The sequence below is a fragment of the Mesoplodon densirostris genome, chromosome 7, assembly GCF_025265405.1.
Source record: "Mesoplodon densirostris isolate mMesDen1 chromosome 7, mMesDen1 primary haplotype, whole genome shotgun sequence".
Taxonomy (NCBI): Eukaryota; Metazoa; Chordata; class Mammalia; order Artiodactyla; family Ziphiidae; genus Mesoplodon; species Mesoplodon densirostris.
In genome coordinates, this window is record NC_082667.1 from 93,466,264 (window position 1) to 93,478,405 (window position 12,142).

At 33.0% G+C, this 12,142-nt stretch overlaps 1 protein-coding gene across 1 annotated transcript in view; it reads left to right on the top strand.

The window, feature by feature from the left end:
- Positions 1 to 2,011, top strand: part of CNTN5 (contactin 5) — a 586,668-nt gene extending 584,657 nt beyond the window's left edge. The window contains exon 23 of the mRNA XM_060105234.1: positions 1,908 to 2,011. Within this exon, the coding sequence (XP_059961217.1) occupies positions 1,908 to 2,011 (104 nt within the window). The remainder of the gene's footprint in view (positions 1 to 1,907) is intronic.
- Positions 2,012 to 12,142: the final 10,131 nt, after the last annotated feature.

Sequence of the window (12,142 nt, forward strand, 5' to 3'; positions counted from 1 at the left end):
CTTACAAACACCTTGATTCTCCCATTTATATTTTAATTAACTTGTAACTTCTATTCCATAAAAAAAAAGTATCAACTTTTTTGTTTTAGTTAATAAAACACTTTAGCCAGTACAACCCATTTCCTGAGTTTTAATGAAGTGAAATCTCATGGTATTTTCTTAGACTGATAAAACATGAGCAAAGATTGATTTCATTCTTATCTTTTTCTAAAAACCAAAAGCCTAGGAAGTTGAGTGACCTGCTCAAGTGAAATAGTTAGTTAGTTTTATATCTGGGACTAGAACTTAGTCCAATGTTTGTTGTTGTTTGTGTATTGTTTTGTTTTGTTTTGCTATGCTGAAATAGCATATTTTTGCTTTGTGGATTCTATGTGGAATTTGAGATATAGATCCTACTTAGCATTATGAAAGTGAAGTGTTTTTTTTTGTAAAAATGTCATGTTAGTTGACTTAACAAGGATGCAGCCATTCTCAAATAAACAGAAAGAATGTTTTCATAGTCATTTATTAAGCATGCACATACCACTCCAGTGAGGCTTTGTCATCATGCCTTTCTTATAGCTCACATGTAGCCATGCACTTCACAATGACCCCATTTTGTACAAGTTGAAATATATGTAACACTCCCCAATATGTTGAATAATAGCTTTTATTAGTGCATTAGCTATAACAGTTTTCAAAGGAAAGAAGATTTGCTGCTTTTAGAGTGTGTATGTATTTAGTTTACCAAACAAAAGTTTCTTCAGCTCTGAAAGAAGCATCTGAAGAATAAATTTAGACTCTATCTTGTAACAAAAATCACACCCAGAATCCTGTTACACTCAGTCAGGTCAGAGAGGATAACGTGACAGAAGGATAATTCCAAAAATCAGTTCATACATTTTATTATTAGTCTATCATGGTTTTAATCAAGGCCAATCATTGTTTTAATAAAGACAACATATAAGAACATCTCTTTCCACTAATTCCTAGCTCAATGACTTTAAACAAGTTTCTATAATCTTTTTAAGCCCTGGTACCATCAGCAACACCAGGATAAATAATAGCACTTACTGCATAGGAATGTTATGAGGATCAAATTAAATAACATGTATGAAGGGCTTTGTACAGTACTTGGCATATAATAAGCATTCATTAAATATCAATCGTGATGATGATACTTCCAAAGACCTCTGGCTTGAAGAACCATTCCTGAAGTTAGGTCTAAGGGCCGTACTTAGTTTGTGAATTTATGGAGCTATCAAAACTACTTCAGACTAATACATTAAAATCAGTGAGTTTAATCAAGCAACCACCCTAATACATTAACTGCATACAATGTTTTTGTCTCAAGAAGGAAGAACTTCTCCTGGGTAGAGGTAAGATTAATGAAAGACACCTCTTCTTTAACAAGTTTGGCATGAGAATCTATAATTTAAGCCTGCTCAATTGAAACATTCAAATCAATCAAGGACCCAGAAGTAAATTAAATAAATTAATATTTTATTATTAAATTTAAAAATTTACTTAAAAAATAAATTATGAATTCTTGTTGCCACAAACTTTTGCTAATTATTTTTACTCCATTTCCTGAACTGTGCACTATAGAAATTATTTTATTTTCATACCTGGAATTTGGGATATTTTCCATCAGTGCATCATGTTGACCATTATACTGAATCTCCTGATTAGGTGTATTTGTTCGACATGACACAGCCTTTTTAACACAATATTCCATATACACTTCTGCCCTCCATATACCTTTTGAGAACCCCAGACAACATTTTGTTTCATAAGCACAAGGAACGCTCTCATAAGAAAGAGGACTGATGTTGCATTCATTTATCTTAACATACCTAAAACAACTCTTTTCTAGCTCAGGCAAAACCAAAATAATTTTGTCCATATAATGCTTCTCTTTTCCACAGGTGGGAAAATCACTAGTGCTCAGTCAACCCTCCACACTCTTTCCACGTCTTCATCATCAGTAACGTTGCTTTTGGCATTGATGATTCCGTCAGCCTCTTGGTGAAAACTACAGACTTAATTTGCTTTTCTTTGCTTTAGCTTGATAACAACAGTGAATAGAGTGTAATGTAAGTGGAGACCCAGGACCTTGAGATAAGCATTAAAAACTTGGAACTACACATGTTGCACTTACAGGAGGTTAGGGGGAATATTACTTATCCATCAGGTTTCTCTTTGGTTTTTGTAAATGGAGAGGACAGTTATTGGTCCAATAAAAATATGCAGATTGTACGTAATAAATTTTGTAAGCAAAGGTAATTTCTGTCAAATGTATTATTTACTTTTTTCGTATGTTGGAATTTGATTTTATATCTGATGACCCTGAGTGTGTGCCATCCATTTGTTAAGCAAGTAGTCTCTAGCAGATCTGTTTCAAACACAAATACAAAACTGAGAATGAAAAATTTGCTTAAGACTCCAAGTCTACTGTTTTTCATTTTTCATTTGGCTGACTATTCCGATTGACAAAGCAGCAGGAGATATAAAAAAAATACTTCAACTGTGTGGTCCATTATAGGATAAGTACACAAAAATTTTCTCAAAAAATATTGTATGATTGCATCATGAAATAGCAGAAGTTGTCAATATGCTCTTCTATATGCATCCCTAGAGCAAGTTATTAGGATAGGGAATAAGCCATTTACATTAGTGCAAGGTAAATAGAAAGTGAGTCCAAATGAACTGAAGTGCTATTGTTTTTCATCAAGTACTATGTTAGCTAGCTTCAAATATAGTAAATGTTTATTTTTAATAACAAAATATAAAGTCACAAAAATATATATATGATCACTAAAAGCTGCATATACTGACATGCTGCCAAGGGTGCTAACTTGAAAATGAAATGAATATGGGACAGAGCTTCCCCATTTCCCCACCCACTGCCCAAAAAAGTGTTGAATTAGGCCCAAGGTTTTCTTCTAACTGCAAATAATTTTAAGGACAATGAAAATCTGTTCTGCAAGTAATTTTGCATAGAGATAGTCTATGGATTAAAATGGTTCAAGCATTAAAAATGTTGATTTTTTTAAAGAGCTACATGCATCACATGCCATTAATAAAATCTTACCAACTATTAAAATAAAGAGGACCTCTTGGATAAATTGATTTTGTTTAAGCAGTGTGTGGAAACATGACCTCAGTACAGGGGCTCAGCTAGTCCATCTAGCCATACACTGCTTAGGAGGTAATACCCATTTGTTCTTTGAGGACTCAACTTGAATCTAAGTGATCCTAGATACATGTCAGAAAGTGAGGTGAAAGTTTTCTATGTGATGATATTTTACAGATATTCTAACCAGTATGAGAACATGCCAGAGTTCACGTTAGACCCAAGAAGATGCCTGAAGGGACAGTTATTGCAAAGCCATATGCCAAAAAATAGCCTGGAGAAACTACCGTTTTACAGGTGTTGTTAATATGAGAACAAAAGGTAGATTCTTTTCTTTTCCTTTATAAAATCTAAACCTGTTAATTCTATTCACATCTTTAACAGCAAGCAAAATGAAGCAGTATTGAGCTCAAACTGCCAGCTCTAGAGGTTAATCCTTGTAGAACCAGAAGAGAGATTGGAGTTTCTGTTCTGAACATCCTCAGAAATTGTGTTCAGAGACACAGAACCTCTGTTTGTTTTGGTTACTCATCCTCTTTGGGGGGGATTATGCCCAAGACAACCCTAAACAAACAAGAAGTGATTTAGAAGACTATTTTGGTTAATAGATTATTGTAGTAAATTACCACGGATGGTGAATATCAAAGCCTGTGAATAATGACAACCAAGTGGCCTTCCTTGAGTACCTCCTTTGGAGTGGGAGAGGCTGGACTTTGCATATAGAGGGATGGTAACTCTTTTGCAGGCAAAATATGAGTTCCCCCCAAGTATGGTATAGCTTGCAGGAGCAGATTGTGCATCTGAAAAAAACTGCAGCAAGAATATTAAAGAATGGGCAATAATTTTTACTTCATATTTGATGAATCAAATCATTTTCTTCATTTTCCATGGTGTTTCATACTAGACTTAGCAGACTTTAAGAATTGAATTATTACTAAAACTCTTATAAAACAAAGCCCAATGAAATATAATGTCAATACACGGCAAATTCAAATTAACCAATATTTCTGACTAGCTGATGGATGGTGTATATCTGACAGAATATTTAAATACAGAATGTCTGATGTATTCTTACAGGAATCAGCGATACGGGATGTTTTTATTCAACATGCACAGAGTATGTATTTTGCATCATAAACCTATTAAAAACAGGTTTTAAAATGTTTATGTACTTATGTATTACATACTTGTTACTTTGTAGAAATGCAGAACAGCATTCCTTATCAAGGTACATTATACTGAGTCAGCTTTTTCTTGGATTGAATAGTAACCACAGAGTCTTAAATCACTAAACAGACTGTATTTTTATATAACATCAGTTGAACTCTGAAGAAAAAAAGACTCCTCCTAATTAAAAATATCATGAAATTGAATGCTTTGCATACCCAAATGAAGGTACTGTGGACCCCATATCAAACCGTTAAATATATTGTATGCAGTCTGTATATATACTATATATAATGGTATATACCATGTGGAAGGCACAGTCAGATAATAGTTCTGTGTACTGTTCTTGTAACATTAGATCTTTTTAATAAATAATTCTCTTTTTATTGTCTTTTATCTTCTCTCCTGTCAACTACATGCCTAACATTATTTTATGCAGACCACAATATGCTCATAATTATGGTAGTGTTTTCACACTGAAAATATCACTATGTTAGGACTCTGCATGTTGTTATCACGTTAGGTTCAAAAATCTTTGTAGAGGTCCATGGTAGTTTCAACTTGAAAACTGAAAGCTATGTCAAAGAATAAACCAGCAAAGAAGCAAGTACAAATGAGATAAATTCAGAGTTAAACTCATGTTTATTTATTCTCAAGAAGAATCCATTAAATGAGTTTTGTAAACAGTTTATTAAATACATACTTCTGCTTTTTCTAAGAGCAGTATATCCCAATCTATACCAGGTACAATTCTCATAGACAGAGATTTTGTGCCAGCACTTTTGTGTTTCCTTAGTACCATGTATACATCTCTATTATACCAGCAATCACATGATGTTACGATGATTTGTATATAAATGTTTCTTTGCCACTATCTAGGTCATGAGATCCTCCAAGGGAGACTATATTATGTTCATCTTAGAATTTCTCTCACTAGTGTCGAGCATAATACCAAGCACATATCAAGTGAGCAATTGACTGGATTTAATTTCATGCTGGACTTTAAAATTTCCTTCAGAACAAGCTTCCAAAAGTTAGGGCTATCATCCAAATCACCTGGGAACCTAAAGCTCAGAGTCTGATTCAGTAGATCAGAGACAATGGAACTCTTATTTTCAAAATCTTCTCAAACACAAAATGATACAATTCTATTGAAGGGAACTTGGCAATAACTAATAAAATTTTATATGGATTTACACTTTGACCTAGCAATCCCATGTCAAGGGATATATTCCTAAAGTAGACTACAAAAAATATTCAATTTTAGGTGAATAAATAAGGTACAGAACAGTGGGTATATGCTCCCTTTTGTGGAAGAAGTGGGAAAAATACAAACACATATTTGCTAATATTCTCTAAAAGAAATAGTGGAAGAATAAACTAAAAACTAATAAAAATTTTTAGTTACTAAGGAAGTGGAGAATTGGATGTGGGAAAAAATATGCAAGCAAGCTCTTTCTCAATGTACTTGTTTCATAGTTTTGAGTTTGGAACTATATAAATGTTTTTCATTAATTTAAAAATCAAACAAAAAGGGGAAAAAAAGCAATCTCCAAAAAATAAGAATAAATGGAAAATTAACTATATATCAGTTAGATGACTGAGAAGTTAAATTTTTTCTTTATAGAAGAATTATAACCACAAAGATAAGTTTTTTGTTTTTGTTTGTTTGTTTTTTGTTTTGTTGTGTTTTTGCGGTACACAGGCCTCTCACTGTTGTGGCCTCTCCCATTGCGGAGCACAGGCTCCGGATGCACAGGCTCAGTGGCCATGGCTCACGGGCCTAGCTGCTCCGTGGCATGTGGGATCTTCCCGGACCGGGGCACGAACCCATGTCCCCTGCATCGGCAGGCGGACTCTCAACCACTGAGCCACCAGGGAAGCCCAGAGATAAGTATTTTAATTCAGTATTTTGACAGTATGGAACTGTCATGTCCCATGTCATGACTCTAATGAGACGTACATACCAAGGACAAACCACACACACACACACACACACACACACACGTCTTAATCTATATTCATTGGTCTTCTTGTGAGTAATATAATTAGTATAATTGTTTTTGAAATAACCAGTATGTACATTTAAATGTTAAAATTATTAAAAGGGTATACTTTCAGAATAGAAGAACAGAGATACATACATATATAAAATAAAATCTGTAATCTTTGACTTAGAAATATCAGTATGAATTCATGGTTTATTTAATATTTTTCTTAAAAATGCCTGTTTATTAGCTTTGTTCACTGTAAAGGTTTATAAGAATAATGAACACCTGTAATTGACAAATAATACAAATAATGAATAAACAGTGCACAACTTGTGGTTTCCAAATTCCATTCACCACTAAAAGAAACGTTCTTGGGGAAATAGCTGATTTAAGTTCTCAGTAGGAATGTACAGGATGAGATTGGGACTCCTTATCGTGGTTATAAGGCTATCATTTAAGTGGAGACTTAATCACATCCCATTAGAAAAGACAGGATAACTTGAGCTCATAAAGAACAATAAGAGCAATTAGTCAAAACATGTATAATATCTAAAAAGTTATTATTTCACACTAATAAATGCAAAATCATTAATTTTCTTTGCTGGATACAAGATTCATCATTCTGGGAATTGCTATAAAATAAAAAAGGGAAAGAATTTAAGTATCTATTTTGCCTTTCCTGTAGGGACTGTGTTTCAGGACAATCAAATAATTCATGAAGGATAGCTCTACTTCAAAAATAATCACAGTTAATAAATGCAAAAGGATTCATAGAATTAAAAAATAACAAATACTTTACTCAGGCAATGATTATTAGTAGATGTTAAAACCATTAGGTAAAGTGCTGATGAAGAACATTTCAGTAGAAATATCAGTCTGCCGTCATCTGAACCCACTGATTTTTACATCATTGAAAGGAAGACACACAGATATTTAGTGCATCCTGATATGATAGAATGAAATGTACACAGCACTACATCTTATTTCTTTCAATAAAAGAAACTTTTGTTCTTAGAAAAATATATATCATGCCACATTGTTGTGATCTAATTTGTTTTCCAATATTTATGTAACAGTAATAATACTGAGTTATATCTTTATAAAATACATAGTGATTCATAAATATGCAAGAATAAATTTTTATATTCAAGTACATTAAATGGATCAAAATAAAATTCACTGAATAGCTGGCTGTTCGCACCATAAAACTGAACTTCAGTTTCAATAAGCAAATTAATTTTTCCTTATGTTGCCATTTCAACAGTATATAATAGAGGAGTAGCAATATCTTCTTGACCTGAATGTTAGAGTATAGTAAAAGAAGTTAGCAATCGAAGTTTTATCAGCATGTGATTCAGCTGAAACATAACACAAGTATTCTGTGATGGTCAATTTCCTATTTTTATTGCTTCATCTATTTTCTAATTTTGAATTAAAGCCATGACAGTGACCAGAAAAATTCTACCTGTGGCCAAACATCTGTGATTTCTGTGGCATATTACATCAGTGATCTCTGTGGCATATTACATATTAACCTCTAAAAAGAACGAATAACTGCTAAAAAGACCATCACTGCAATACTTTAGAAATATTCCAATGCTAAACATTATCTATGTGACAGAAACTGGCTCTCCAAAACCCATTTACTTCTCTCCCCAGGAATACAGCTAAACCTTATTTCCCAACCTCTCTTTAACTTAAGTATGGTCAAACAACTGAGTTTCAGCTAATGGAAAGTAATGGAAGTTATGTGTGCTCTCTAGCAGTATCCTAACTCATACAGCTTAGGTTTTGCTTTCTAGGAATAACATCATTTTGCTGAAGCATAGATATTTTCATAATGTAAAAAAATAAATATTGCTTAAAAATATATTTTAAAAATATCATGAGTTTCTATGTCAAACGTACCATATGTATCTCTTCTGACTCCCTTGGCCTCACGTACCTCCCAGCCCTAGGATGCTTGTTCCACCTGAGCTGCCACCCAACTGACTAACTCCCTTCGTGTCCACTCAGTTCCACTGCTTGGGCCCAACAAACACCTTGACCTAAGGCACAAGGTACTACTATTTGTTTGCCACTCTCAGAGCCAGGCCAACAAAGCACACCTCTAAGATTCTGGTCCCTCTCACAACTCCTGTATGCAGATAAAATATCACAGTGCAGGACGTAGAATCTGGCTTCCTAACTAGCTCCTAAAAGTTTCAGATGATGAAGAAAAGAAGTGCAAAACACTAATTCCTAGGGATGAACATTGACCAATGGTAAATAAAAGAAGATGGAGTTAGACAGATGTACTTACTCCCTTCTTTTCTCTCTTATGGATGCTCCAAAGCACGATTTTTTTATAAAGCCTTTCTGCAGACTCCCACATGGCCACACAGATGTGTTTGGTAAGGATATGTCTCCAACAAAGCTTAGCGTAAAACAAAAACCTGAGTAAATATTATCTTACGTTGCTTCCCACTCTTCCCTGCTTCACTTTCTATTTCCCTTACTCGTGCTGCCCTGAGATTGCACCAAAATCTATTTACTAAGGAACCTGGGCTGAGACAGTTTCTATTATCCATTAAAGGGAACCATGGTTGCTTGAAGAAATAGTTGATTTGAGGTTTGGGGCAAAAATTTTACAAAATAAGCCTGCATTGTCTAGTGGTTCCAGAAAGCAATGGGGTCATGATAAATGGACACAGGATCCATCTTGAAAATGTTTCCAGTGAAGCATGTTAAACAAATAAGATTTGGAAACACCATTTTGCAACCCCTAGTGAAATATTGATCCAGGCAACATTTATCAATGGATGCAAAAACAAACTCTTGCAAGAACTGTTGACGAGAAATCTGACATCGGATAACCAACACATGAACCTACCAATTTATTTTAGTATCATTAAATTGGGACAGTCTTTCATTGTTGGCCATTTGATGTGATGTAATATGAAATATATAATGCTTCAATGAAGCTTTCTTGATTAAAAAAAAAAGACCGCTGATTTCTGCATGCAATCAACTTCCATATCTAAGTAGGTTGAAAAACACATAAGGAATAGAAAAAAATCTCTTACATAAGACCATGAAAAAGTAATTGGTCAAATCTGGAATGTTGAACACTCTTGAGGATAATAGTCATGTTTATTTGAGAGATCAATAACATGATGGGAAAGAAGGGAAGAAATGGACATTCCTTGTTAAATAAAACTTAAGAAATGGAATAAAATGCAAAGACATTGTTTAAATTATGATCCAAATAAATCATTCATAATAAGTGATATTTGTTTAAAAAGTAGAAAAAAATGTAATGTGGTTTACATAGAATATGATATACTATTGATAATTTCTTTAGATATGACAATGTATTGTAGTTATTTTAGAAAAATTTTTGGAAAAAGATATGACATAACATGATGGCAAGGATTTAAATTATTTACTTATTTAAATTGAGATATAGTTGATATATATTATGTTAGTTTCATGACATTTGCATACATTATAAAATTATCACCACAATAAGTCTGTCTCATCTGTCCCCATACAAAGTTATTATAATATTGCTGACCATACACCTTATGCTATATATTACAACCCCATGACTTATTTATTATATAGTTGAGGTTTGTACCACTTCATCCCCTTCACCTATTTCACCCCCCCCACAAACTCACCCTTCTGGCTACCACAAATTTGTTCTCTACATCTATGAGTCTATTTTTGTTTCATTTTGTTTGTTTGTTTGTTTTGTTTTTATAATTGCATATATGAGATTGTGTCATATTTGTCTTTCTTGGTCTGACTTATTTCACTTAGCATAACATCCTCTAGATTTATCCACATTGTCACAAATGGCAACATTTCATTTTTTATGACTGAGTAATATTCCATTGTGTAAATATACTACATCTTCTTTTTCCATTTGTATATTGATGGACATTTAGGTAGTTTCCATACCTTGGCTATTGTAAACAATGCTGCAATCCACATTAGAGAGCATACACCTTTTAAAATTAGTGTTTTTGTTATTTTGGGTAAATGTCCAGAAGTAAAGTTAATGAATTATATGGCAGTTCTATTTTTAAATATTTTAGGAACCTCCATACTGTCTTCCATTATGGCTGCACCAACTTATAATCTCACCAACAGCACACAAGTATTCCCTTTTCTCCACAACCTCACCAATACTTATTACTTGTCATCTTTTAGATGATGTCTATTCTGAAAGGTGTAAGGTGGTACCTCATCATGGATTTGACTTGTGTTTCCCTCGTGATTAATGTTTAGAATCTTTTTATGTGTCTATTGGCCATCTGTATATTTTCTTTAGAAAAATGTCTATTCAGATACTCCATTTTTTTAATCATGCTGTTTGTTCTTTTGATGTTGAGTTGTATGAGTTATTTGTATTTTTTTATATTAACACCTTATCAGATATACTGTTTTCAAATACATTCTTCCATTCAGTAGGTGGTATTTTTGTTTGGTTGATAGCTTTGTTCACTGTGTAAAAACTTTTTAGATTGATGCAGTCCTTTGTTAATTTTGCTTTTGTTTTCTTTGCCAGAGAAGACATATCCAAAAAAACTGTTGCTAAGACTGATGTCAAAGACATTTCAAGAATATTTGTGGTTTCAGCTCTTACACTTGTCTTTAATCCATTTTGAGTTTATTATTGTATATGTCCTGGGAAAGCAGTACAGTTTGATTCTTTTCCATGTAGCTGTCCAGTTTTCACAACACCATTTATTGAAGATGCTCTCTTTTCCCATTGTATTCTTGCCTCCTTTGTCATAGATTAATTGCCCATATGTGCATCAGTTTATTTCTGCAGTCCCTATTTTATTCCATTGACCTATTTGTCTATTTGTCTATTTTTGTGCCAATAAAATACTCCTTTTGTTACTGTAGATTTATAGTATACTTTGAAATCAGAGAGCATAATACCCCTAGCTTTTTCTTCTTTCTCAAGATTGCTTTGGCTATCAGGGTATTTTGTGTTTCCATACAAATTTTAGAATTATTTGTTCTACTTCTGTGAAAAATGTCACTGATATTTTGATACAGATTACATTGAATCTGTAGGTTGCCTTGAGTTTTATAGTCCTTTTAAAATTATTAATTATATCAGTCATGAGCATGGTATATCTTTCTATTTGTTTATATCATTTTCAATTTCTTCTATCAATATCTCATAGTCTTCCAAGTATCAGTCTTTTACCTCCTTGGTTAGATTTATTCCTAGGCATTTTATTCTCACTGATGCAATGTAAATGGGATTGTTTTCTTAATTTCTTTTCCTGATAGTTTTTTGTTAGTGTATAGAAACTCAACAGATTTTGGTAAATTAATATTGCATCTTGTAACTTTACTAAATTCATTTATTAGTTCTAATAGTTTTTTGGTGGTATCCTTAGAATTTTCTACATATTGTATCATGTCATCTGCAAACAGTGATAGTTTTACTTCCTTTCCAATTTGAATTCCTTTTATTTCTTTTTCTTGTCTGATTGTTGTGCCTTCCAAAACTATGTTGAATAAAAGAGGTGAAAGTGGGCATCCTTGTCTTGTTCCTGACCTTAGACAAAATACTTTTAGCTTTTCACCATTGATGAAGATGTTGGTTATACGTCTTTCATATATGGCATTTATTATGTTGAAGTATATTCCCTTATACCCACTCTGTTGAGAGTTTTTATCATAAATATATGTTGAATTTTGCCACAAGACATTTTTGCATCTATTGAGTTGATCACATGGTTTTTATTCTTCAGTTTGTTAGTTTGGCGTATCACACTGAATGATTTGTGGACATTGAACCACCCTTAAATCACTAGGATAAATCCAACTTAATCATGGTGTATGATGTTTTTAATGTATT